At 43.4% G+C, this 27,978-nt stretch overlaps 1 protein-coding gene across 3 annotated transcripts in view; it reads right to left on the reverse strand.

Annotated features, from left to right (window-relative positions):
* Positions 1–27,978, reverse strand: part of TSNARE1 (t-SNARE domain containing 1) — a 468,220-nt gene that overhangs the window by 277,494 nt on the left and 162,748 nt on the right. For all 3 annotated transcript variants that reach the window (XM_032134539.1, XM_032134538.1, XM_032134532.1), the window contains one exon: positions 24,659–24,728. In XM_032134539.1, coding sequence (XP_031990430.1) covers positions 24,659–24,728 — 70 coding nt within the window. The remainder of the gene's footprint in view (positions 1–24,658; positions 24,729–27,978) is intronic.

Consider the following 27,978-nt stretch of genomic DNA (forward strand, 5'->3'; position numbering starts at 1 on the left):
GAGGAGAGGAGAGGAGAGGAGAGGAGAGGAGAGGAGAGGAGAGGAGAGGAGAGGAGAGGAGAGGAGAGGAGAGGAGAGGAGAGGAGAGGAGAGGAGAGGAGAGGAGAGGAGAGGAGAGGAGAGGAGAGGAGAGGAGAGGAGAGGAGAGGAGAGGAGAGGAGAGGAGAGGAGAGGAGAGGAGAGGAGAGGAGAGGAGAGGAGAGGAGAGGAGAGGAGAGGAGAGGAGAGGAGAGGAGAGGAGAGGAGAGGAGAGGAGAGGAGAGGAGAGGAGAGGAGAGGAGAGGAGAGGAGAGGAGAGGAGAGGAGAGGCTGCATGGGATACACATGATGACATCCTGTGGTTATTATTCTTTCTTATACCATTCAATATCCCGGTGATGTTGGACTGAAGGACTCGTACCTGCGAGTGCACTGAACTGCTTATTAGAGTAGTCACCACTCTCTGTAAACACACTCAGCTGTCTCTGCTCAACAGAGCAAGGATTAGCTGCTATTTTTTCCCTCTGCGATTTAAAGGAGACAATCTCCTTTTCTCCCTCCAGTAAACTCTGCTCCACAGTAATTTATTGTCCTACTCCTCTTGGCTTCAACCACCCAGTGCCAGAGGAGAGAGACAGGCAGTACCTCAGCTGACAGCCTTAAAATCTAAAACTTGCCTTAGATTTTCCACCCTTTAAGTTACATGTTCAAGTGAAGGGATGTCTCTGCAGAGCAGCTTGCAAGTTTCTGCACGGCAATCCAGTCCCACCCAGGAACCACAGCAGCCCCAACCACCTGCAGAAAAAGGAGGTTTTTCTTCCTGAGTACCCTGGACAATCTCCCTCCTTTCCAAAGGTAACGATAGTAAATTGCTGTAGTTCTGGTCTGAGAACAAATGTAGGGCATTTTTAGGCAGAGGTAACCTTTTTTCATCAAAACAAATGGTGGAGCTGGAAGAAGCCTTAGGCCTATAAAAGTTCAGATCCTGTACAGCTGAAGGAAATTTATCTATTTTTACAGCTCTAACACTTGGTCTAATAGAAGATGCCAACTCTGTAACACCCAGACTGAGCTAGGCCAGGTCTCCCTGAACAGCACAGTGCTGAAACATCCATCTTTACAAGGCAAAGCCTAAGCTTGGTCTGCTCACACAATCCTCCTCCTTTTATACCCCCAGACAAAAAGTGCTGCTTTTCTGCCTTGCTTTGCAAACCCAGCATTAAGGCTGCCGTTGCATGCAGCATCACAACCCTTGTTTTCCTTTCCATTAATACAAGAAAATTAACAGGAAAAAAAAAAAAGCCTGCTCTAATTTGAGGCTCAGCAGAGGAAACTCATTTGCAAAACTGGCAGGTCCCCCTCACTGCCTTGTCCCCCGTGTAGGAGGTGGCCAGGCAGGAGCAGGGATGTCACCACAGCTCAGCCATGCGTGGTGGGGAGGAAGGGGCACAGCGTGCTGGGGACCTCAAATTTGGTGTCTGAAAGGCAGAGCCACAAGGCAAGGTCACAAAACCTTGGCATTCTGGATGAGCCATGAAATTTTTGTCCACCCCTGCTGGCATGTCACAGCCTTGGGGGAAGTGGGAGGTGGTGAGAGACGTTTTGAGGCAGCCTGGGAATGTGTAGCTGCTCTGGAGGGAATGGTTGGTTCCTTAAGCCCTGCTGATTTTTCTTTGCTGCATTCACCACTCTGAACACTTTGAATCCCCAGCACCATCTTCAAATCAAACGAGCTTTGCTCCACCAAGAGCTGTGTTCAGCCCACAGGGTTTGTTTAGGTAAAAAGCAGCATTCCCATGGCTGGAGCTGGCTGTTATCAATCTGTGGTTTCCTTGGAGACATTTTTCATGGAATGAAAACAGTGACTCACTGGGTTGCAGGAGTGTCCCTCTTCCCTGCTCTTTAGAGATCAGTACCATCCTCTTTGTCTTCTGTGAACACACACCAGGGCTCCTTTTTTGACACCACATCAACTCACACTTGGCTTTGAAGTAGCCCCTGGGGAGAAAAAGCTTTTCCCTCCCATCTCCCTCGAAGACTGGATTATGGAGGTCAGTCCCAACAAACCCATTTGCACATCCCAAAATGATTGATCACCACCCAGGCTGTCCTCAGACAAGTAATGAGCCACCAGCATTAATCCAATGTTCGTGACAGAGAAAGTTTAATTAACAAATTGTATTTTTATATGAAATTTAAGATTCAGTGTGTGCAGCTGATAATTGGGAGTTTGAATACCACCCTGCCAGGCAGAGGAAGACAAAATGTTTTAACTCTCATTAGTTTAATGATCTCCCCATAGTTTAGTTCAGTGCCAGGACAATCAAAAGACTTAGGAGAGGACACTGGAAGATCTTTTTGAGGCAAATCAAGAAATGCAGGAGGAATTGGAAGAAGCACCAAAAAAAGGAAGGAAACTCCAGGAGACTCCCAGAAGGTAAAAAACCAAACCAAACAAAAAAAAATCAAACCAAACAAAAAAAAAAAAAAAAAAAAAAGAAAAAGAAAACCAAAATAAACAAAAAACCACCAAAATAAGCAAACAAACAAACAAAACCAGAAAAACCCCAAACTCCCCCAAAAAACCAGGGGTGAATTACAAGCTGGGAGAGGGAGAGGAACATGATCCTGCCCAAAACCCCAAACATCTCCATCAATCATCTCCATCTCATCTCCATCACTTTATGTCTCTTTGCCACTTACAAAAGCAAAGTCAAAACCCAGTCTGGGAAGATGGGACAGAACACACAAAAGCACAAAACTGAATCCACAACAAAAGGGTGGGGATAAACCAAGTTAAACCTGCATTGCTGGGAGCTGCACATGAGCAGTATGATCCTTTGGGCAAGAAAATCTTTTATTAAGAGGACACCAGGAAGGATGAAGGGAATCTTTGCATGGAAAAATGACAGACCTGATGTTTTCTCTTTGATATTTCCCTTTAATGGGAGTGATTTCAAATTTATCAGGCATGAAAAATGAGTGAACACTGCCTACACCCCGAATTTAAAAAAAAATAAAAAATCCAGCTTTAATTAAACTGTGCAAGTCCTCAACACTCTTTCTCTAGAGCACATCCTTCTTTTTGTTCAGGGACCGACACCTGTGAAAATATTCCATATTATGACAAAGACGAAGAAGAAGAGGAAGAAGAGGAAGATGACGAAGACTATGAAGACAAAGAAGAGGAAGAAGATGAAGAAGAAGAAGATGATGAAGAAGATGAAAGAAGAAGAAGAGTTTTTAACTATAAAAAAGACTTATAGAAGATCTTTTGGTTGCTTGTTCTACATATTGAATAGTAATTACCATTTGTTGCTTGCCCTCAGATTAAGTGAATGACCCTGGAAGAGAGGGGCTACACTCCAAACCTGTCACCAGGATTATGCCTTTTTAGAACTACAATGCTTCGCCCTCAAAAGTAATTTGTAATTTGGGACACATTGGTCACTCAGAGTCATTCATTCCTTATTTCAAAATTATTTCCCAAATCTGGAAGGACTGGGCACAACACAGAGCTGTTTATGACACTGACCTTAGCTCTTAACAGAGTCTCAAAATTAGCCTCAATCCTGTTTTCTGGGATAACCTGGGTTGTCACTTTTTTTTTTTATTAGTCACACCAAAATTTGTTGTTTCTGCTTGCTGCTCTGACCAGAAAAGCAGTCAGAAAATAGGATTTTTCCATCATTAAGCAAAGAGCCAGTTTTTGGCCTGACCTGACAGTGCAGGGTCTCAAGGACTTATCTGAACTTGTCTTGACCTGAGCTCATCTGAGATTATTTCAGCTGCAATAACAGCTGTCTGGATGATTGCCACTGACCAAATTTGTTCTGGTTTTGTGTCAGCTCACAGAAATAACAGGTAACTACTCTGTGTAAAGCCTGGACTAGAATGAGGTGTGGATGAGTGCAAGCACAGGAGAACAGCAGCAATCCCAGTCTAACACAGCTCACTGTGGTTCATCCCTGCTCATGGCAGCAGCGGTGCCTTGTGAACCAGGCAAGGACTTCAGGGAAGGTAAGGACTTTAATTTAGAGACAAAAAAGAACAGAAAACCTGAATAAGTGGAAACTCACAAAACAAAAGTACTGGCAATAACAATTTTAACTGTATATTAATTCATGAACTGTAGCAATAAATAACTTAGACAATGAGTGTGAAAAAATTCTCTAGACTAACAATAAAACAGTAAAACTGGAGTAAGAATAAAACTATTGTGCTCCCTTTTGCCTCCAACAAGATTTGGGGAATAACAAAATGCACAGCCCTGTGGTGTTGCAGGGTTGGGGCGACTGGAAGACGCCAGGAACACACTGGCAGGAAAATTGATGGCATTGATCTGCTGGATGCTCCAGTCCCCAGACGACTGCTACAAACCTGCCCTGAGAGACACAGCCCTGCTTTGGAAGTGAAATACTGATCCTGACAGTGACTAAAACACCTCCCAGCAATCTCTCTCATTCTTACCACTGTTACAGCTGCTTCTGGCACAGCCGCTGCCCCAGCGAAGCAAACACTGTGGGAGTTTTACACACCTTGTTTTGCTATTCAAAGGACTGCTGACTAAAACCATAATAAATACCAGGAGCTCGGACATCGCTGCAATGGAGGCAGGGTGGAGATAAATTTAGGTATGTGCCAAACCAAATGCTCAGGCTGTGATGAATTATTTTAAGCCTGGAACTTCACTTGTAATATTTTACCCAGAAACACTGGCTTTAGTCAAGAACTTGAGTCAAAGAGCAAATTTAAGCCTGGCTACTTCCCCAGGGTGAAGGGCAAACCAAATTAATTTTATAGAACATTTGTTGTCACATTATAATATAATTTATTTTGTTTGTTTCTTACTGAAATGTAAATTTACAGAACAAACTATTTGGCAATAACAGAGCTTTTTATCAGAGGAATAAAACAGAACCATAATGGTGCAGGGACACCCCAGAAGGGCTTGCAGAAATACAAGCTTTAAGCTTTACACATTTTCAAACAAGTCAGGTTATTTATCAAAGCAAAGAAATGGATAAAGCCCCAAAATAAATAAGTAAATAAATGTCAGCAGGCCTTTTTTAGTGTGTTTAAATCAGGCATCCCCTAATTACCCCATTAAGGAGTGCTCTACACCCAGGAAGTGCAGTAGTGCTTCTGTCAGAGGACAGAGGACAAAGCTGGAGACTGGGAATGAGCAGAGGGATGGACAACAGGCTTGACACGTCCTTCTTTACCCAAGCACTCCTGAATTCCAAGCATTTTCCCCTCATAAATGTGCTTGGAGACTGGATGGATAAAATAGCTTGGACAATTGTTTCTAGATCTTAAAAAAGGCAGATGCCAACATCATCTAAAAGCTTAAAGCCTCAAATATTGTCCATGTCACGTGCTTTGTTAGGGGCATGGGGGTGCTCAGGGCTCCTGTGTTTCACCCCTTGAAAACCAAATTAATCATTCTGCATTACAGCACTTTAAAGACATTGCAACAAATTGTTTAATATGAAGTAACTTTGGATTATACGCAAAGCATGAGGTTGAAGAAATTTCAGAGGAATTGTTTTACTACATTCCAGTACCACATATGTACAGAACATTTTTTTCTTAAAATATCTCCTCTGAAAAAATTTGGGATTGTCTTAAGGCTTTACAGGAAATAAAGGATTGTTGTTTTTTTTTTTTTTTTTTTTTGCTTGTTTGTCCTTATTCTCACCAATCTGGATTTCAAAAATCAGAGTTAAATGTTCCACCATACACACAGCTCAGACTCTGCAGCCACGTGTTAACAGCAAAAAAACTAGAGGGAAAAATGATGTAAAAAGGATTAAAAATAATCTGTTCATTGTTGTTTTGCATATTGAGTAATCACAGCTGCGACAAGTAAATTGAATTAAAAATCACTCCAGTCCCTAAGAAACCCCAACAAACAAACCCACAAAATAACCTGAACCCACCACTGAAGGAAAATACAAATCACCACAAATAGTAAGCATCTTCCCCAAGCCCTCAGACATTTATGTATAGAGGAGCACCTCTTTAAATGATGAAAAAAAATACAAATGGCTGCATATAAATGTCAGACAATCCCCAGGTGAGCAGACACCTGCCTATAGGCATGCGCTTTGCTAAGATCTTACAGCTCTAGTCAAGGGAACCATTTATAAAACCAGTCCTCAGTTGTCACAAGGAACTAAAGCATCCATGAAATCAGCATTTAATTAAGGAAGTCACAATATGTGATTATATTAGGTCACAGAATTACCAAATTGTAAAGGTTGGAAAGGACCTTTAAGATCATTAATCAACCAGCACCACCACCATGTTCACCATTACACCACGTCCTCAAGTGCTACATCCCACATTTTTTGAACACTTCCAGGGATGGTGACTCCACCACTTCCCTGGGCAGCCTTTTCCAATGCTTGACAACCCCTTCCACGATGAAATTTTTCCTAATACCCAACCTAAACATCCCCTGGTGCAACCTGAGGCAATTTCCTCTCATCCTGACACTTGCTACCTGCGATAAGAGGTTGACACCCACCTCACCACAACCTCCTTTCAGGTAACTGTACGGAGCAATAGGGTCTCCCCTGAGCCTCATTTCCTCCAGGTTAGACATCCCCAGCTCCCTCAGTTGCTTCTCATGAGACCAGTGTTTGAGCCAGCAAAATACTAAAAAGAATGCCCTAGAAAATACAGCAAATTCACAAGTGTAATAAATAAGGATACAAGGCAGGTAGGTCAGAGTGTAAACATGCTGCCACCAACGTGGAAGAAATCGAGCCACAAAAGCCATAAGAAAGGTCACGAAAGAAGGGAGTGATTTTTGTTAAGCCCATTGATGAGAGAGGGAAGAAGGGCCTGAAAAATCCTGGAAAAGATGATGCTTATGGGTACAAACAGAAAGGATGGAGTCAGCTTTCCATGTTTTCTCTATTATGTACAGCATTCTTTTGAAGCTGATCCTGTTCTTCCTTTCACCCAGGAATTATTCTGGGTTTGTGTTTTCCAGGCATCTTTGCAATTTTACAATCATCCTACACTGTGCCAAGGGTAGTTTAAAATGTAATATGAGGTTCTTTACTTACGTTATTTATTTTTTTTCCTGGTTTCTCTGAACACTGTTTTGTTCCTGCTTGGGCAAACTTTGATTTCAGCTAGAAACTCTATTCCTCCATGAAAACAGAAGGCAATGGGGAAAACAGTGAGCCGTTCACACGCCCGTCATAAATCTCTCCTCTCTCACAATAAACAGTCCATCATGTTCCAGCTCCCCCTCACGCTGATGATTTTCCCACTCTACAAATGCCAGATTTAATGCCTCCTTCAGCTCCTACTCCTCTCTTTGTGCCTTCATCCGCACCATCATTTATTAATAAAATGCTGCCTGTATCATAATTTATTAAGGTACCACATTTTCTCCATAGGTCCAACAGCTCCTGCTGATGTTAATAAGACTCTGTACAGAGAAACCTCAGAGAGGGATGTCACACCAGGAACTGTGGAGCCTCTCACAAAATGGTTTGGGTTGGAAGGGACTTTAAAGATCATCTAGTTCCAATTCCCCTCCCTAAATACTCCTGTCCAGGTGTTAATCAACATGCAAAAGCAACAGATTTGGCCAAGATCCAGCCAGGAGGGTTCCTGGTGAACTATTCAGAGCATCCTGCATTATACAACAAAGGAAGCAGCTCTTGGCACCACAGCTTTATTTTAAGACTAATCTTGTTTATTTTAAGCCTAATCAGCACTGAATTATTTCTTAATGCTTTAGAAGATAATAAGAAGTTAGGGCTGAGCCAACAAAGAACTACATCTTGATTTTGACCAGTCCCCTCCAAAATCAAGGGAAAAGATCCATTTGAGCACAGTCCAAGGCAAAATCCCCATGAGCAGCAAACCTGTGAATAATAGAACCACACTCCGTGCAATTACCCAGCAACAAATGACTTTGATCCTGGGTAGGTGTCATCTGCCTTGAGTCTTGCAAAATACGGAGGGAAGGGATGAGAGAGGCAATCCACCAAGGTGCATTTTTTGGGAGCACTACCCATCTGCACAGGAATAATCTCCTTTTGCTGAGCAGGCACAGCAGCTCATGCATAAACCAGATCTGCCCAGCCCTCTCCATGTCACAGCCCCTGCTGAATGCAGAGAGGGAAGCAGGTGCTTCTGTCGTTTTATGTGTATTATTTGGATGGGTAGATTGGGAAAATTGCTCAGACCAGTCTAGGGAAAATGCACTTTCTCTGAAAAGGAAATCTGGGCAACGGCAATAAAGAGATGCTCTGGATTTCTGAGACCTGCACAATGACTCTGTGATCTAGCAGCTGGATTCAGGAATATCTTCACAAGAGAATATAATGTGGTTTGCTTTTAGCAGAATATAAGCATCACTGACAAGCACAAGAATCTCTTTTTTTCCTCTTTATTCATCATTTTTCCAGTTGACAGGCATGAGAAGAGTACTCACAACATACTCATTTCACTTCTAAACAATGGAGAAAAAAAAATGGCCAGCAGTCTTGAATGAGAGACGAGCCCAATACTAAAACATCCAATATTGGATGAACTTTACATATTAGAAATGGAAGAGGAGGTGTATAACTGATTATATATTGTTGCTATCCACATAAAATGATACCTTTATTAGAATCGTGGAATGGTCTGTGTTGGATGGGACCTTAATGATTGTCTTGTTCCAACCCCCTGCCACGGGCAGGTTCCACTAGAGCAGGTTGTATTCTTATATCCGTTTCCTCTATGTTGCAAGATGGAGCAGGAGAAACTTTTCAGTGGGAGCAGCAACTACTGCAGCAGGATCAGGAACTGCAAGTGCTCTGTTGGCCACAAAACCATGCCCCTGAATGGGGGTTTAGACAAATGAAAACCCCAATCTTTTTTTCACTTCATCTTTTTCCATGCCTAAGTTAATGTGTCTGTCTAACAGACACACCAACACAACGAGACACTTGGAAACACAAACCAAAATGATTATTTCATATGGGTAATAAGATCTTTTACATATTTATATAAGAATGTCTATGTAGCGTACATAGACACACACATATATGCACACAGCTACATGTACAATTTATCTCTAATTATATAACTGGAAAAAAACCCAAACAGGTAAATGCTAAAATAATGCTTGTTGGTTGCACTGCATGAGCAGAAAGAAAACGAGCCCCAGTGGCTTCATAAAAATTAGGATGAAACATAGCTGACATTTCCTTGGCTCTGACTAATAAGCACTGAACAGCAGAAATGACGTGTGCAGGAGCACTTCTCCCTCAGGCAATGGCCACGGCTCTGAGTGTGACTGGGATTACTGGGTGGCAGCACCACAACCCACGTCCCAAATTCTCCTGGCTCAGCATGCAAGTGAGCTTAGATTTGGGGAGAGGTAGGATCCAAAAGCCCACACCTGCCTATACAGAAGAAATCACCGTGGGAAGTGATGCGTTGTTGGAAGTGGGTGGGTTTGGGCATGAATTTTGTGTGGAGTCAGATGTCAAAGCTGAGATCAGCTCCTGGAATTAAGGTGTCTCATGTGCCAGCCCCCCAGTCCAAAGTCCTGGACACATGGAAATACACGACAAATACTGTCCTGTATCTTTTGGCTTCTCTTTCTTTCCACAGCAATGAGCCTTGTGGAATTTCCTGCAAGGCAGGACAGGGAAAAACAACCACCCTGAAGTCCACCACCTCTATCCAAAGCATCCATCCATCCCATGTTTCCCAAGGGGTGGAAGGATCCTTTGCTTCCTCAGGCTGTGTGCTTGTTACAGGAACTGTGTTGGGTGACACAGGCCTGGTCTGATGTCCAAAAGTATTTCCAGTGCCACAACCCACCCTCTTATCCCAAGAGCATCAGCCCCAAACCAGAGGGACCAGCTTCCCACCAACCCTGGTGTCTGCCCCTTTGTCCAGCATTTTGCTGTGTTAAAACCAGCCAGGCAGCTCAGGGGTGCACACCCAGCCGACAGCTTCTAGAAGAGAACTTTCAAACATTTATTTTTCTTTTTTATTTCCTCATGACCACGTTTTCCATCCCTCATCTTCCTCCCCTAGGTACAGACCCGCTGTGGCACATAAAATGCCAGAGGCAGCCGTGCTCTTGCCATAAAAACAGATGCTTTTTTAATTGTCCATCTCACAGGCATAATTGGTTGAATGAAGAAACACATAAAATAGACTGCAGCACACGTGTCAAGGGAGAGAGCTTTCCTCAGCTGCTGGAAGAGGAAAAAAATCTGCCTCTCACAGCCTGAGAAATGTAGTAACTTACATGGGCCCACTCAAATTCACTTTTCAGGGCTGTAATTAGCATGTTCTGGCCCTGTAATGTAGCAACCTTTACCCTGTGACCCTGCTGTCTTTTTATGGCTTGTTAGCAGTGCGGTCACTCAGGCACAGCCAGGAAGAGCAGATTCATATGGAGCCACAGCACTGCTGCCATCCGTGGGAAGGGAGCTCCCGGGTAAAATGCATCTCCTCACCTACTTAAAACTAATATTTCTTACCCTATTCTGATCATTTCTATGCAGGAAAAAAGGTTATTCCCTTTTTTTTTTTTCCCCCTTGTCATTTGCTCATTGAAGGAAACCTTTTCTCTTGTCAGCTCAGTCAACTCTAGAATTAACCAGGATGCAAAGAGCCTGCACTACCAGGTCTGTGTGAAATCATAATCATATTCAATAAAGATGATTAACAACCAGAATTCTGGTAAAAGAAGTATTTAAAAAAAAAAAAAAAGGATCATGGCTTCTTTTATTTAAACTTGTTTTGGTATTTGACTAAACCTTTCATAATGGACTGCTCCCCAACTTTGTGATTAATTCACTGTAGAACCTTAAAAATTCATAAGGCTTCTTTTCTCCATCTGTAAAATGAGGAAATAAAACTAGGACTAGATTTTCAGCATTTCTACCAAGGCTTTTAAAATGCCTGTTGCTATAGTACTGTGAAATCTTTTTACAAATGAGTCTGAAATATTACCAGCATTCCAAGAGGCAATTACAAAAGAAAAAAAAAGGAGAAAGAAATTACTATTTTTTCTTGTGTCCTTTACAACCTTTAAACCTAGATTTGTAATTGAAGTGCAAACTGACCTTTATAAACTGTACAGCATCACTAAAATACATTATTCTGCAGGGCTTGGGGGAATTTCCCATGCTCAGCAATTCAATAATTTCACTTCCTTCCATTTCTGCTCTCCAGACAATGTGACATAGCTGGATTTTCCTTCTTACTCCAGTGGCAAATCAAGCAGGAGAGACTTAGGAGCTTTATTAATGTTATAATCTAAATCTCCTGTCAACTTGCTGCTGTCACCTGCTTTTAGGCAAATAACTCAGCAGTCTTGCCCACCTTCTCAAACATCTCAGCAGTTAATACCAGCCCATATTAAATCCCATTTGCAATCTGCTACCTCAGACAGTTCAATGGTCTATGTAGAGAAATGATCCATCAGCACCAGCTGAACCAGCTGAGATGATTTTATCTCTAACCTGGCTGTACAATAACACAACTGCAATCACGTGCAGTACCACGAACACAGCCCAAATGTCAGGCACCAGGCTTTGCTACAGGGTAACGACACTGAAAGGAAAAAAAAAAGTGCACGGAGAGCTGCACGTGGGAAAATTGCTGCAATCCTGCACAGAAGCAGGAAGCTCCCAAAGCACCGGTTTCACAAACCTCTTTCAGTTCTTGGGAGTCCACCCACAGACAATCATTTTAACTGTGCCCAAACCCCTGCTCTGCCCCAGCCAGCTCTGCTCTCTGCCAGTACAACCCCAGCGTCTCCTGGTTCCGACGGGTTTGCACTGTCAGGGCTGTAGAATCACAGAATCATTTTAGTTGGAAAAGACCCCTTAGATAATCAACTCCAGCTGTTAACCCAGCACTGCCAAGCCCACCACTAAACCATGTTCCCAAGTGCCACATCTGTGTGTCTTTTAAATCCCTCCAAGAATGGGGACTCAGACACTTCCCTGGGCAGCCTGTTCCAATTCTTGATAATGCACAGTTTTTCCTAATATCCAGTCAAAACTTCCCCTGGGGCAACTTGAGGCTGTTTCCTCTTATTCTGCGGCTTACTATTTCAGAGAAGACATCCCTCACCTGCCTACAGCCTCCTGTCAGGGAGTTGCAGAGAGACAAGGTCTGCCCTGAGCCTCCTTTGCTCCAGGCTGAGCCACCCCAGCTCCCGCAGCTGCTCCAGGTGCTCCAGACCATTCCCCAGCTCCGTTGTTCCTCCCTGGACATGCCCCAGCTCCTCAATGTCTTTCTTGTCATGAGGGGCTCAGAAATAAACCCAGAATTTGAGGTGTGCAACCTCTGTGCCTGCAACTGCAAGGCTTTCATTCTGCTCTCATCCCCTTCCTTCCACTAGGGACAAGTTCACCTGAATAAGGGACACCAATTTGCCTCCCCCCATCCTGCAGGCAGCATCATTTGTGTTCATCAAACAGCAACTTGTGTCACCCCTTTTCTTTTACATGTTTTTGTCAGTCCTCTCCATCACCTTCCTCAGGAACCCTGAAATGCTGCACAAAGCCATGCTCAAAAACACATCCAGGAGTAGCATTTTCACTCAAGGGTGCTACAAGCTCTCCAGACAGCCCAGATCAGCTACATTCTATTTTTGGCCATAACCAGGATTTTTCAGTTTGCACCTCTTGGAATTCAGCACCAGAAACAAAAGCTGCTGCTCCATCTCCTGCTGCTGTGTTTGTGTTTCTCCCCAGGTTTTGCCTCCAAGAAGCAAGACTGGACTCCAGCCATAATCACCTCCTCTCAAGGCAACAGATTTATCCTTTTTTTTTGCCCAAAAGGGGGTATATTATAATCTATAACAACATCCAAAAGGGTGTTAGACAAGACTTGGGCACACAGGGTTAATGCTTCCTGCAGCTTAAGGGAAGGAAGAGGAGAAATACAGCTGAAACAAAACACTCTTGAACGTCGTAACAAGTTTGCTTTGTCTGCACCTTTCATAACATCATTGTTGCCATGGGACCAAGTGGCAGAGCACTCATGGCCCTCAAAACCACTCAAACTTCATGGAACTGTTTACTGCTGCAAAGAGCAGGGAGTCAAGTGAGCAGTTTGAACCTTCTGTAATTATTTACCGTATCAATACTAAACAAATAACTTTAAAAGGAGGTTGAAAATTCCCCCTCAGCTAGTTTAATCCCTAAGGATGTACATTGGGGAAGCAAGATTTTTTTCTTTTTCCCATTCATTATCTCCAATCTAGAAAGAAAATTCCCATTTTGTGACACTGCAATCTAGGAAAGAAGCATGACATTACTTGTTCATTATTCTGCAAGACTGAATGCATGAAGATCACAGGATGTGAGCAGGGAAAGTCTCCATGTACAGATTGCATCTGTGTTTTGTGAACAAAGAGAATATAAGCAGACAGCAATATAAAATATCCTGGTAAACACATATAATCCCCTCGAGGTTTCAATTATTTCAAAATAAAACACATCTGTTTGTTGAACACTTGACCTTCAGCTTTGTTATTCAAGAAGATGTCATGGACCCATGGCTGATCACAATTATTTTCTGAAGTAAATATGTTAATTCTCATGCTAAATGACAAAAAGCTGTGACATTAGTAAAACACAGTCAATGTTGCACTAAAATTTCCTTTCCTTTCCTTTCCTTTCCTTTCCTTTCCTTTCCTTTCCTTTCCTTTCCTTTCCTTTCCTTTCCTTTCCTTTCCTTTCCTTTCCTTTCCTTTCCTTTCCTTTCCTTTCCTTTCCTTTCCTTTCCTTTCCTTTCCTTTCCTTTCCTTCTCCTTCTCCTTCTCCTTCTCCTTCCCCTTTTCCCCCTTTCCCCCTTTCCCCTTTTCCCCCTTTCCCTTTTTCCCTTTCCCCTTTCCTCCATCTTTTCTCTTTCCTTCTTTTTTTCTGTTTCCACCTGGCATTATTCACTTCTATTTCTCCAAGACATTTTCCCAAAGATCATCCTTGTCTGCCTTACCCAGTTTCACTTCAAACAAGACAGTAAAAGACATTCAAACCAAATCCCCTATGAGTTTCCAGCTTTGGTGGAAGGTGTTTCTGCCCATGGAAGGGGTTTGGAACGTGATGATTTTTAAGGTCCCTTCCAACCCAAACCATTCTATGGTTCTATGATTTCCTTCTGACCTCACAATAGTGCTGAACTTGGAAGTGTTATTTGCCAAAAAAACCATCTCCTTACTCAGTTTAAGCACCCAGTGTCCACACAAATAACCTAAAGATCTGCTTAACCCCTGGTGTGCCTCCTGCAGTGGGCAGATGGAGGGGTGTCTGCTCAGAGGGTTTATTCCTGACTGAGCAGTGAGAAGGAATCACCCACTAAATCACTGCAGGAAAAAAGTGCAGCTATTCATCCCAGAGTGACTTCCTCAGCAAGCAAGAGATCAGCAAATCCTTGTACTCTGCTCTGAGGTTGGACTCTGTCTTTCTTTCTTGCCCCTCAAGCACGGCAGACCTTCCAGAGGATGCCAATTGCTTCCACAGACGCCCTGCAGAAACGTGGGATGGATCAGCCAAAGCCACAGGTCACAACAAACATCACTCCTCATGATGGGACTGTCGCTCCCAGCTTTTTGGGCAGCATCAGGCTCAAAGGACAAGCCAGACCTCACCCAAAGCCAAGAGAAGGATTCCAAGAAGCATTGGCATGTTTGGATTGCTATGCCAGAGCCCTGGAGGAGTCCCTGGAAAAATGAATGCTCAGCCCTGAGAACTGCTCACTCCACATGTGAATTCCTAAACAAACCTCATCCCACAGGTCCCTCCAGCCAATCTACAAGAACTGCATGGCTGAATTTGGAACTAATGGCACTAAATCCCACCATAAACATGCAGCTGTCCTATCCTCCCTCCAAGAATTTTTTTTTTTTTTGGCCTTAAAAAATTTACAAAACTTGCATTTAGAGAGCCAGAGGGAAGTTGCTCCAGTCAGGATCACAAGTCATTAGATAAACTTCCTGCCTGTGGATATTTCAACCCAAATATAAAATTATTTTCCCTCTGCAGGCTATGCTAACAGAAGGTGATCTTGTCTTGCAGTTTCTGTAACTCTGCAGGAGGAAAGAGGCAAAATATCTGAAGCTGGTTTGTTTTTCAAGGTGAGGGAGGATGAATTTTTCTCTGTTGACTCAAAACGCCAATTTTTAACCTAATCATATCCCACGTTTCATTGCTAATACATGAAAATGTCAAAAGACGTAAACCCCAAATTAAAAAGCTACTATTTTGGTAATATTAAGAGCGGAAATTTGCATATATTTGTAATGATTAATCTCAGAAAGGCATCTGAAAAATTAGCAAAACTATCATGGTGGCCCAAGAGATGAAAAGAGAAGAATGCTTTATTCTATTTATTTCTTTGTCCTTCTGTCACCCATAAAACAAAAAAATAAAAACAACATCAGTGCGAAATCAGCATTTCCCAGATAAACGTCTAAGAATAAATTTATGGAAAAAAACCCCCAAACACGACAGTATTTTTACACATTGCAATATCCAGCTACACTTCTGGTAATGTACAATTTTCTTGCTACAAATAGAGAGCTCGCCGGGGGATGCAGTTGGCTTCCAAAAAGGGAGATGGAGGAGCTTGGAAGCTAAGCGGGAGTAATGTGAATCTCTCAAACACTGATAGCTGGATGGTCGTGGAGCCAAGCAAGTGTTGTTGGCAATAACACACTGTGAGCAAGAACAGGATGTGGCTGGAGAAGGGACCATGCACAGGTAGGGGCAGCACTTTTCTGGGAAAAACATCCAGGTTCTGGCTCCTGGAGATTGGCACAACAGCACAGTGCAGGTTCAGGAATGAGGTCGAGAATAGGGCGTGGACTGTAGGAGGGATCAAGACCACCCGAGATCCCTGAAGGCTCTGACCCATTTCCACACAGGTCTAGAAGAACAAGCTGTCCATGACAACTTATTTGCATAAAAAGAGAGAAAATAACAGGGAAAACTTATTTATAAAAGGTACCCCCATGAAGCCTGGGCACATGGGCACCCCAGGATCCTGGACACCCCATCAGCTGGATCAATGCTGGAGCCAGCACTGATGATCTCTCTTCCCATGTTTAATCCATCTCTTTCTCTTCCCTTTCACCCTACCCCCTTATCCAAAACTCACTGCCTTTTGCTTAGACAGGAAGTCAGGGACTAATTTATACTGATTTCCATGCCAAATGTGTAATTTACTAATAAAACTTTGTACACTTGGGTGGACCGTCTGACTTTTGCCAGTCCTTTTGAGCACGGACATCCATAAATCTCAGGTGTTCCCTTCCCCTTAAGGCTGAACACTTTTCACCTGGGGCACCAAAGGGGGAATGGGGTGAGAAGATTTATTTTTCCAGTATCTAGTCACTGGCAGAAGACAAAAAATCATCTAATTGTTTACCCATATCTGTGCTCCAAATGGTATAAAAACCATGGGACGCTGCTGCAGATCCTTGGAGCAAATGTGCAAGGGCCTGGGCTCACATTGTGGTAGCTTCTCCTGTTCCTCATTTCCCCTAGAGATGTTACAGCCCTGGTGTTTAACCAGCTGGACCTAAAGCCAGTGGGCAAATCTGCAAACAGGAGATGGGAACAAGGAGATATGGGAAGGCTTGGGCTCTGAAGCAACACAGTTTTCACCAGCGCCGAGTGTGCTCTTCTTCCCTTGACTCTTCAGAGCTCTGAGGAGTAAACCAGGGAGTCCTGGTGCACAAGCAGCAAGGTGCCCACGTGGCCAAGAAGGCCAGTTGGATCCTGGGGTGCATTGGGAGGAGCATTGCCAGCAGGTTGAGGGAGGTGATCCTGCCCTCTACGCAGCCCTGGTGAGGCACATCTGCAGTGCTGTGTCCAGTTCTGGGCTCCTCAGGATGAGAGAGATGGAGTTCCTGGAGCAGGTCCAGTAGAGGGCCACGGAGATGATTTGGGGACTGAAGCCCCTCACTTATGAGAAAAGGCTGAAGAAGATTGGCCTGCTCAGCCTTGCGAAGAGACAATTGAAAGGGGACCTCATCCCTGTTTGTCAGTGTCTACAGGGAGGGGTCAGAGCAGAGCCCAGGCTCTGCTCCATGGGGCCCAACAATAGGAGAAGAGGAACGGGCAGGAACTGATGCCCAGGAAGCTCCACCTGAACATGAGGAAGAACAGCACAACCCACTGTGGTGCCTTCCAACCTTCCTCAGGCTGTGATTTTCTGTGATTCTCCAACTCACCACTGCACTGAGGAGAAGACAGAAACCATGAACTGAGACATGAAAGCATTAAAAAATTACATAAACAGCAGCGGCACTAGGAGACCTTCAAGAGGAGATGGTTGGTTATCCCACAGATGCCACCATTCTTTGTCATCTCCTGGAGCATACATCCCTTGCCACAACAAATAATCATTGTTCCATCATCACAGGCTTTAAAATTCCTAGCCTACATCTAAAACCCTTCTTGCTGTGGGAAGACGCTTTCGCTTTGGCCAAGGTTTCTGGCCACCTCGGAACTCTGGCAAGGACGATTTGGGAGGAAAAACACTGAAAAGAAAAACTTTGCTGACAGATTGATTTGTAGTGACCATTAGAAATTGCTCAAGCATGTGAAGGGATACTCCAAGGACCTCTCTAAGCAGGAGAGGCAGTTCAGAAGTGTATGAATTTATCATCATTGGAGAATTCTGCAGTTCATCACCAGCTTTTGTAATTTATCACAGGGATGTCACATATCGGGAGCTCTGGGATTCTTAAGGGTGAGATGTGTCACATAAATACAGTTATTAAGGCAGCGAGTGTATTATACAGTTAAATATAAATGTTGCAATCTGGCAACCAATTTTTACTGCCAAAACCTAGAAGGTTTTTCCTGTCAGAAACTGATGCCAGCAGCGATAAATGGGGGATAGATAAAGTTAATCCGACTGCTTTGAGTTGAACAGGGAAGGTATTACTTTGAAGGGTTTAACATATTAACGGAATCAAAACGACATTTCAAAATATTTATGGAAATCTTTTTTTTTTTTAAAGCTTCTACAAGCAGTATAACAAAACCATATAAAACATTATTAAATCCTACCCTTAATTAAACATGCTGACACTTAAAAGCTTCTGTCTGATTTACTTTAACAAATCTTCTTTCCGTAAATTATGACTTTAAAACATCATTCTGCTCTAAATGAATCTGTATTCCAGAGGAATTAAAACCTTTTTAACAGACACTTTAAAAAAAAGTAAATTTTTAAGCTATACCTCCAACTTATCAAACATAATGGTGAAACAAGAAAAGAAAAGGGAAACAATACACATAAATGGTAAAATTAACTGAGAAAAAAAGTCTTTATTGTTTCATGTCAGTTCAGAAAAGCTGAAGGACATGGATTCATCCCCCTCTGCAGCAGGTTGGTGAGGCTTCAAGCTATGAGGGGAACTATTCAACCACCTTGGAGCAGCCAGGGGAACACGGGAATGTCCAAAGATCACTTTGGTACAGCTAAGGTACAAATGACCCCACAACCCTCCCCAAAAAGCCAAGGGCTACTACGTTTCTCAGTGTAATATGAGTTAGGTAGGAAGAAACTGAAAGATGAAATACCAGTGCCAGTTCCCTCACTTGATTCAGGGGGTCACGTAGTGTCCCTTGAGATGTCCCAGTGTGCCACCACACCTAATGCTGCCATTTCAGAAGTGAAAGAATGGCAAGTCCTGTACCAAAACTGCCAACCCCACCAATGCTTCTCAGACACCCTGGGGTGTTACATACAGGTAAAACCTTATAAAATGAAGGCCTTGTTGCCTTTGTAAAATCATGGCTCAGGCCTGTTACTTCTGCTAGAGAAGGACCGTAGGAAAGAGGCATAGCTGAAGTAGAGGTAGAAAAACATGCTGCGTGATTATCACCCAGTGGTGTGTGGTGATTGGTTGAATTAAGCTTGTTGTGCTTTAAAACTCTGTAAACAGCTAAGAAAGCATGAAAGACACTGTGTGGTATTAAAGATAAGCTTTTTGCCTTCTGAACAGAGTTGGTGTGAGTGATTCATGAGTGTCACGTCCGTCTCAACTGCGACACTGAGGCACCTCAACAGCCCCAAGAGCCACCAATCACATCCTGGGCTGCACCATAAGAAAGTGTGGCCAGAAGATCAAGGGAGGGGATTCTTCCCCTCTGCTATGACCTCGTGAGGCCCCACCTGCAGTGCTGTGTCGAGCTCTGGGGTCACCAACATCAGAAGGATATGGAGCTGTTGGACTGAGTCCAGAGGAGAACACAAAGATGCTCTGAGGGTTGGAGTCCCTCTGCTCTGGAGAACAGCTGGGAGAGCTGGGGGTGCTCACCTGGAGAAGAGAAGGCTCCAGGGAGACCTTAGAACCCCTTCCAGTGCCTAAAGGAGCTCCAAGAGAGCTGGAGAGGGACTTTGGACAAGGGATGGAGTGACAGGGAAAAGGGGAATAACTTTGAACTGAGAAGGGCAAGTTTAAACTGGACATTGGGAAGTAATCCCTGGCTTTGAAGGTGCTGAGGCCCTGGCACAGGTTGCCCAGGGAAGCTGTGGCTGCCCCATCCCTGGAAGTGTCCAAGGCTAGGCTGGATGGAACTTGGAGCAACCTGGATTAATGGAAGGTGTCCCTGTCCATGGAAAGGGAGCACTGGAACTATACAGTCTTCAAGATCCCATCCAACCCAAACCATTCCATGATTCTCTGACCTTACCAGGATGAGCTGAAGCTTGACAGACTCCAGAGACCAAGATAATGTAGGCAAGCACCTTTAGGTTCTTACCCATAAGAGGGTGTAACAACCTGTGCCAAGCAAGACTCATAGATAAGTCCAGCCCACCACAAACTGACTGATTCTATCCTGAATGTCAACACGGGTCAAAAGTGCTTCTACAAATCCAGCAAAGCACCTCAGACCGAGCCTGAGAGCTCTGAAGAGCTCATTCTCACCGTTTAATTGACTCTTGATGTTCATAATGGCTTCCAGCTTGGACGTGGATGCTTCTCTTCCCAAAAGCACCCCAAACTGACAATACTTCACCCTGGGCTTCCATCGATTTTAGGCTGGCAAAATAAACTGATGAAGGGATTTTGCTGTTCCCAAAAAAATCTTCTGGTGATGATGCAAATTTCCTGGGGAAGGGTGAGGAAGATGGAATTCCCTTCAATCCCAGTAAAGAATATAACAATCTATATATGCATGCCCAAGGAAAAGAGGTGCTCTGTGAAGTTAATATTTGACCAAAAAACAGGTAAGAGCAGCAATACAAAGGCTGAACTTTCAGCCTTTTCCAGGACTCTTGGATTGTCTCACCCTGAAGCAGCTCAGATCTCAAACTCAGCTTCCCCATTTGGAAAATACTTTGAAACTCCTTTGTGGCCAAAGGAATTCTCTGCCATGCACCATTTTAACCAAAGTTTTGTATCAGTTCAATCAGAAAAGCAGGTTTGTTCTCTCACACTGTGCAGATGTAGAGCTGAGCTCTCTCTCTGGTGCAGGAAAAAAATCCTACATATTTCAATAATGTGCACTTCTTAAAAAAAATTAATACCAGTGGGAAAAGTGAGGTGAAATCCAGAAGTCTTTTTTTTTTCCTCAAATCAGGAGAAATCGACACTTTTTTTTAGTAAATCTCATCAATGCTAAAATCTCATCAGTGCTAAAAGCCCCAAAAATATCCTTCTTATAACTCCTTCTTGAACAGGCAAGTTCTTCTGCTAGGACTAGTGAAGGATCCAAAAATGCCATGGAGTGAAGACTCATGGGCTACATCCCAGCCACACCTGAAAATGGGTAATAAACTGTGATTGTGACTCAATGCTCTTATTCCTCTTGACACACGGTCAAATGTCCAATAAGGTGAGAAACTCCTCTCTGACGTGAGCAGTGCAGGCAGCCTCGTTTGGAAAGCTCAGATCACTTCTGTAGCCACCCAGCCTCCAAGGAAAGGACATCAAGGACCTTTCATTGCCACTTCAAGCTCAATCTCGTGTCTTCCAGGCAGTCAGCAAATGCCTCTTGCAGCCCACACGGCCACTTTGCTTTTCTTGAGATCACAGTAAGACAGGGTTGGGTTGTGTGAAAATGAAAGACTTTTAAAATTGTTTTTCTTCTTCTAACACACTTCTCAGAGAGCATTTTCTGGGTTACAGGAATGTGTTCACTGCCAGCCGCTTTGTGGAGGATGCTGGGAGACGAACCAGCCACACCAGTCAAAAGAAAAGAGACTGACTCTTGGAGACAGTGCTCTACCTGGGTGTTTAATTTGATTTGCCTAAATTAAAAGCTCATTACCTTCAGTGCCTAATGTTGAAGAACCCCCTCATCCCACATACTCTGGCTAAGGAGGCAGATAAATGCCTTGGAAGCCTAGATTATTAAACCAAAGGTCAGAGAAAAAAACCAAATCAGTCGATTTTTCCTGCATCACTGGAGGAAGCCTCAGCTTTTCCTCTTGGCCTTAGCTCCACAGCTCAGCTCCATGCACCTTTTTTCCTTTTGCTCCCACTCCCTTCCCAATTAATCCAGAGCCAGTTGCATTCAGCCAAGAGTTTTGTATGGGCATTTATGTTTTACTTGCCAGGACATCCAGCTCCAAGCATGCAGCACACAAATATTTGTGCTGGCTTTGGGAAGAGCTTTGACCAGGATTATTCACTTTGGGTCCCATATACACCCTGCTCACAGCAGCAGCCAAGTCTGTCTCACTGACTAGAGCTGGCACTCCACTTGTGATAACCTCTCCCAAATTCACTCGCCACAGATACAATCCTTATTCTGAAAGACTCAGCTCTCAAATGCAGAGAAACTATTTCAGAATAGGGAATAACCCAATTTGACAGAAAGAATCCTGCCTTCATCTCATGCCTTTGTGAGTCATGTTCTTAAGAGGCAGAAAGTCTGCATGAATTTGAAAAGGAATCAGGTAACTTTGGTCTTTTTTTTTTTTCTGTTTTAGCAGGACCCTGCTGCTAGGTAAGCAAAACTTCTGCAGTTTACAGTCCAAAACTGCTGAATGTCCTGTGTGGCAGAACAACTCACCATTAATCCCTATTCCCAAATACTCTGCCTTCCCTCATCTGCCTAATTTTAGGCAGCCTCATTTTAGGCAGAGTGACAGCCACTTAACAAGAAAGTAGAAACTGTGGCAATTTTACTACTTAGATACCCAAAAACATGGTCGTTTTCCTAACAGCCAGGGCTATAAACCTGCCAAATGTTCCCTCACTGCTCCCATCTTCCAAGCTAGAGGGTGTTCAAGGAGAGACATACATCAGCCTCTGAAGGAAAGGGGTCAAGTGGCAGAGGAGGAAGATTAAGCCATGATTTGCAGCCGGGGAAGCAGAAAGCACTGCCCCAAAGGTCTCACCTGAAGAGCTGACCCTCCTGAGCAGAGATCTACGCAGCCCTGCCAGCTCTCCTGATTCATGGCACACTGCTTTTTGCTGGTGCAGCTCTCACAAGAGACAAGCAGAGGTTCTTGTAGAGCACCCGAGGCTGTTTGCCTGCATTGGTGATGAAAAAGGGGGGGCAGTGGAAGGACACGTCAGTGTCAGGACAGGATGAGAGAAAGGGAGGATTGAGGGGAAGGGAGCTGCTGGTCCTCTTCAGCAGAGCACCCTGGAACTGTTCTGTCTGGAGATACGAGAAGTCAAATGGGAGAAATGGGAGACCTGCTAGAGCATGGGGAGAGGGGATGAACCAGGAGACAGCTGGAGGAATTCTGGGGCTGATGACAGGGGTAGGGAAGCACGGTTAAAACTGAAAAAAAAGCTGCATTAACTATCTGGACAATTAATGGTAATTCCAAGATCAAAAAATAATTAGTGCAATTAGTGCCTTATGCATCTATTTATGTAACTGCTCAGGAAAGGGGAAAATTATCCATCCATGTTTCTGGAATGCTCTGAAGAGTCGAGGAATTGATTATTTAATTTAAAAAAAGAGAATAGTTTAGGAGAGCAGACACAGTATCTGCATGATGCAGAGTCTTTCCTGGGTTAAGGATCTTCAGCAGTTATTAAGGTGCTTTATGCTGCAAATAATTTTGTACATGTAAACATCTTTCCTGATTACATCGATCTCCACAGGCTGAGTTTATACTCTTACATCCTCTCCAATCTCCTAAATTTACTTTCAAATCTTCTGACTATTACTATTACTATTTTTAATGCTCTGGTTTGCAAAACAGAGTATATGTGAATTAGGGCAGATCTGATGCCCTGATGAAAGCAGTGGATTGGAGAGAAAAGGAGAGACACTGCAAACAGGTCTGAGAGTTTATATTGCAAGGAAAAGGTCAGCCAAGTCCATCAGGCAAATATAGAAATAAACCCCAAATTCTCCTCTTTCTTCTCAGCCAAGTCTCAGCAGGAACTGCAGTCACACACACGAAATCAGAGCCATATCCTAAACACTTGGTTTTTGTGCGCAAGCTCCATGAAGGGAGGCACCTTTAATGAATTGTGCTACATTTGGAAAAGCCATTTGAATTCTGTAATTAGCACACATACAGTGAGAGCTAACTGTACGTGTTTGTGTGTACACAGCTCTGGAAGAGGCAGCTTAATGAACTGTATCTACTGCAACTGCAACGCAAGTTTCATTTTGTCAGTGTTGTGCCACATGATGCTGTGATGCGGCTTCCAACAGCACAACACACTTCTCCTCCTATAAAATCCTCTTCCCTCCTTTTTTTTCATGGAATTGTGGAATAGTTTGGGTTGGAAGGGACCTTAGAGATCACCTGGTTCCAACACCCCCTGCCTTGGGCACGGACACATTCCACTATCCCAGGTTGCTCCAAGCCCCATCCAACCTGGCCTCGGACACTTCCAGGGATGGCGCAGCCACAGCTTCTCTGGGCAACCTGTGCCAGGGCCTCAGCACCCACAGAGGGAAGAAGTCCTTCCTAATATCCAATCTAAACCTACTGCCTTTCAGTTTGAAGCCACTCCTCCTTGTTCTGTCACTACATGCCCCTGTCACAAGTCCCTTTTCTCTTTCCTCTTGGGTTCACGTACCTTGGCCAAGTGGAACTGGGGGGTAAAAGAAAAGGCAAAAGAAAAGACTACACAAACATCTGTTTAGGTTTAACTCCAGCCAGCAATTAGCCTCCCACAGCTGCTCATTCACTCCTTACTCGCTGGTGTGGTGGGGTGAGGTGAGAAGCAGGAAAGGCCTTGACTCTGTAAGAACTGCTCAGCAGTAACTAAAAAATCCCTGGATTATCAACACTGCTTTCATTACAAATCCAAAACATAGCCTCACACTGGCTACTGTGAAGAAAATTATCTCCATGACAGCCAAAACCAGCACAGCTTCCTGCTCCGGCTTCACTTTAAAAATAAATAACCACCACCCCCAACAACAAGAAAACAACAAAAACCAGAAAAATAACTCCACCTACAGAACCACAGAGTGCCCTCTTTCACTGTGGGCCATCTTTTTTGTGTTATCTCCACACCATTCTCTGCCACCTGAAACCAGCACAAGCAAAGCTTTATACGATCAATACACATCCTATTGCCATTAATCACCGACAGAAACGGAAAAAAGCAAAGTAATCCCGACAAAAACATGTCCAGCTATAATAAAAGGATGGAAAAAAGGGTGAGGATAGATGAGGGTAAAAAATGGAAAGGCTGGGACAAAGAAAAATCTGCAACAATTTAAAATAAACTCACAGTCCATCCTGCAGCTCTTGAGTATCATTTGAGGTCCCCAGGGATCGAAGACTTCTTTCCAGAGAGGTCACTGTCAACAGCAGAGAAAGAAAAGATAAAGAAGCAGTACACCTTTTCAGAGAAAAAAAAAAAAAATACTGGATCTTAGTTCTGTTGTTTGTCTTTTAATTTAATTTTATTTTTTAAAAAAATACAATGAAGTATTTGAACAAGTAACCTGTGAAAGAAAGGGGACAACATCTACCAATAGCCATTGCCACAGAATGATAAACTAGGTCCTTTGAAAGCATAAATGGTGAATCCCTGTATAACATTCCATGACAGGATGGAATATGACCCCTTGTCAGGAAAACCTCATTTCCATGGACCTTGCACAGGTCTCTGACTCCTCCAGCCCTGAGGTGATACAGAACTGTGCACGGAGCATCTGCAGCTGGAAACGTGCCCCTGATGAAGAGGCAAGAAATTGCATAATAGCTATTTATTGCTCTGAATAATAATTAAGAGGAGGAAAACTGATGTCTACTCTGATATCTTCCACCTTCTTGTTCAAGACTTTAACAGTCAAAACGTTGTCTCTCTTTTGGCTCAGATAAAATGGAGCTGCAATCATCTCCTGTGTTTGTGCTCAACTACTTCTTGGGCTTTTCCATCAGGAGAAGAGAATACTCTACCTTAAAAGCAGCTGGAAGGTGGAAACATAGTTTGCTTTGTAATTTGCAATGACTTCAGATTTAAAAAAAAAAAAAAGTATGTGTAGATAAAAGCAGAAATCTAGCAGTACTGTTGTCTTTTTCCACCCTTGAATTTCACTGTCTCAAATCCAATTTCAAATTAACAACAGGTCACTACTTTTGGACTTAGCACAGTGAGCAAGAAAAGCACTTCAAGATTTCCCACAATGGAACATGTTAAATAAATTACATTCTTGGTATTTGCATGTGGCATTTCTCTCAGGACGTTTCCAGTTGTAAAAACCCATAACCCATTATCAGTCACGCTTCAATATTTAAGGATAGAAAGAAGAACAGATTAGAAACATGGCTCAATTATTTCTGCAGAAATTTAAGAAATCCTCTGTTTTAATGATTCTGCAGACTTGGACTTGGCCTGTAATTTTGAACAAGCCACTTAATTATATTTCCACTGACAAAATCCTCTCTTCTCTTTTGGGTTCTGCTGGCTTGACACCAAAAGTCACTAAACAGCATAAAAAGTTACTAATGTGCCTGAACTACATAAATATTAAAAAAAACCTTGAATACCACCATGTATTTCCACCAATGCTAGTTCTCAGTAACAGTTTTTACTGCTGAGTTTGGAGATTCAGTAAGATAAAGCCTCAAGGAATTGTCTATAACTGAGCTAATAATTACTCTTTGCTGGAAGTACAATGTTTTAAAGAATAAATTGGAAGTTTTCACTAATAACCATTTGCTTCTGTAGAAGGACAGCACTAACCCTGCAGAGATCTCATGGATATTATAATTCCCTCTTTCCCTGTCCACAATCCTAACAAATCAATTCCCCATGGAATCCACATGCTGTCCAGTTCAAATACGAAGTCTTGCATCAACTAAAAATACTTTTGGACCCATCAACCCTTTGGAACAAAGCAGAGTGTGGTCCTTGGAGAACAGACAGCAAGCCGAGGTGAAGAAAAGACCTGTGAGGACATTGAATTTGTAAGAACAAGTTAACATCATGTGTGCAACTCCAGAACAAAACCAGCAGCTACAGCATCCATGAACCTTTCTAACCTGACCTGCAAAAATAAGGACAATTCCAAGTGAGTTTTGCTGCCGCCTGCTTTGGAGAAGACTGGAGTGGGAAGCAGCTTTCCTACTGTACAAAACAGTTCAAGACTTCACACTCACGCCATTGTACACTGAGGCAAATCAAGGAGCTGTCAGATTTGTTCAGTATTTTAGAAAACCCACAAAAAGGTGAAAAGAATCTGAGACATAAATGCAAGGGGTGAGGAAAGCGTTTGTCAGTCAGATGAGAAAGTGACCTGGGATTAAGTTCTTATCCAATAATTTTACCTAATATTCCAGTTCAAACATAGTATTTAGACAACTAAATAAATGTCAGTTATCTCAAAATGACGAGTTATGCACTCTGGAGGAGCCAAAGGTCACCATTTGATATAACCCTCATCTGGAAAATAGCAGGACTAAGACTCCAACATGAGTCTCCTGAATCCCAGGAAAGCCAAAAGTATCCCAGGCTACCTCAAAAAAGGAGTGGCCAGAAGCTCAATGGAGCTGATTCTCCCCCTCTACCCTCCTCCCATGAGACCCCACCTCGACTGCATCCAGCTCTGAGACCCCTAACACAAGAAGGATGTTGATCTGTTGGAGCAAATCCAGAGGTGGCCACGGAGATGATCACAGGGCTGGAGCCAGGCCAGGACAGCTAGGATTGTTCAGCCTGGGGAGGAGAAGGCTCCAGAGAGAACTGGAGAGGAGCTTTGGACAAGGGCATGAAGTGATAGGACAAGGGGGAGAGGATTTACTCTGATGGAGGACAGGTTCAGACTGGATATTAGGAAGAAATTCTTTACTATGAGTGTAGTAAGGCCCTGGAACAGGTTGCCCAGAGAAGCTGTGGCTGCCCCATCCCTGGAAGTGTTCAAGGCCAGGTTGGATGGGGCTTGGAGCAATCTGGGATAGTGGAAGGTGTCCCTGCCCCATGGCAGGAGGTTGGAAACAAGTGATCTTCAACCTTTCCAACCCAAGCCATTCTATGATTCTATAATTAAATCTGAGCTACTCTGGGCTAAATCTAACTTGCTTTGACCAAGAATGACTTTATCAAAATCTGTGCAGTTCTTGTGCTGGATGTGTAATAATCCCTCTCCAGGTACCAGTTCTGGTAACGTGAGCAGTAATTTGATCAGAGGAGCAAAACATCAAGTTCTGCTGGAAGGATGTATGAAGCCATTCTTAAAACAGGAATCTTATTTTAAAAGCCTTGTACTTTTTGTTATTAAAAGGCACACCCGAGTCCTCCAGGATGAGACACACTCACAAGGCATCAGTGATGATGGAGCTGCACTGATTTACTGAACAGAGAGCTTGGCCCAAGCTGTCTGTGCCATTGCAATCCTTAAATCAGTGGGGGATAAGAAACCATCCTGAGATGGCCATGGAGACTCTATCACACCTGAGGGAGCTGGAAAAATCCTTTACTCAGCCTTTAAGATCAAGGTAATGGGACTGCACATGGTACCAACCTGCTATGGGCAGTCATTAATGAGTGAGGAGCAGGAATTAGAGAGGCAAGAGACCCATTAGAGAGTTCAGGTTCTCCATCTG

Source organism: Corvus moneduloides, chromosome 1 (assembly GCF_009650955.1).
Source record: "Corvus moneduloides isolate bCorMon1 chromosome 1, bCorMon1.pri, whole genome shotgun sequence".
In the NCBI taxonomy this organism is placed as follows: domain Eukaryota; kingdom Metazoa; phylum Chordata; class Aves; order Passeriformes; family Corvidae; genus Corvus; species Corvus moneduloides.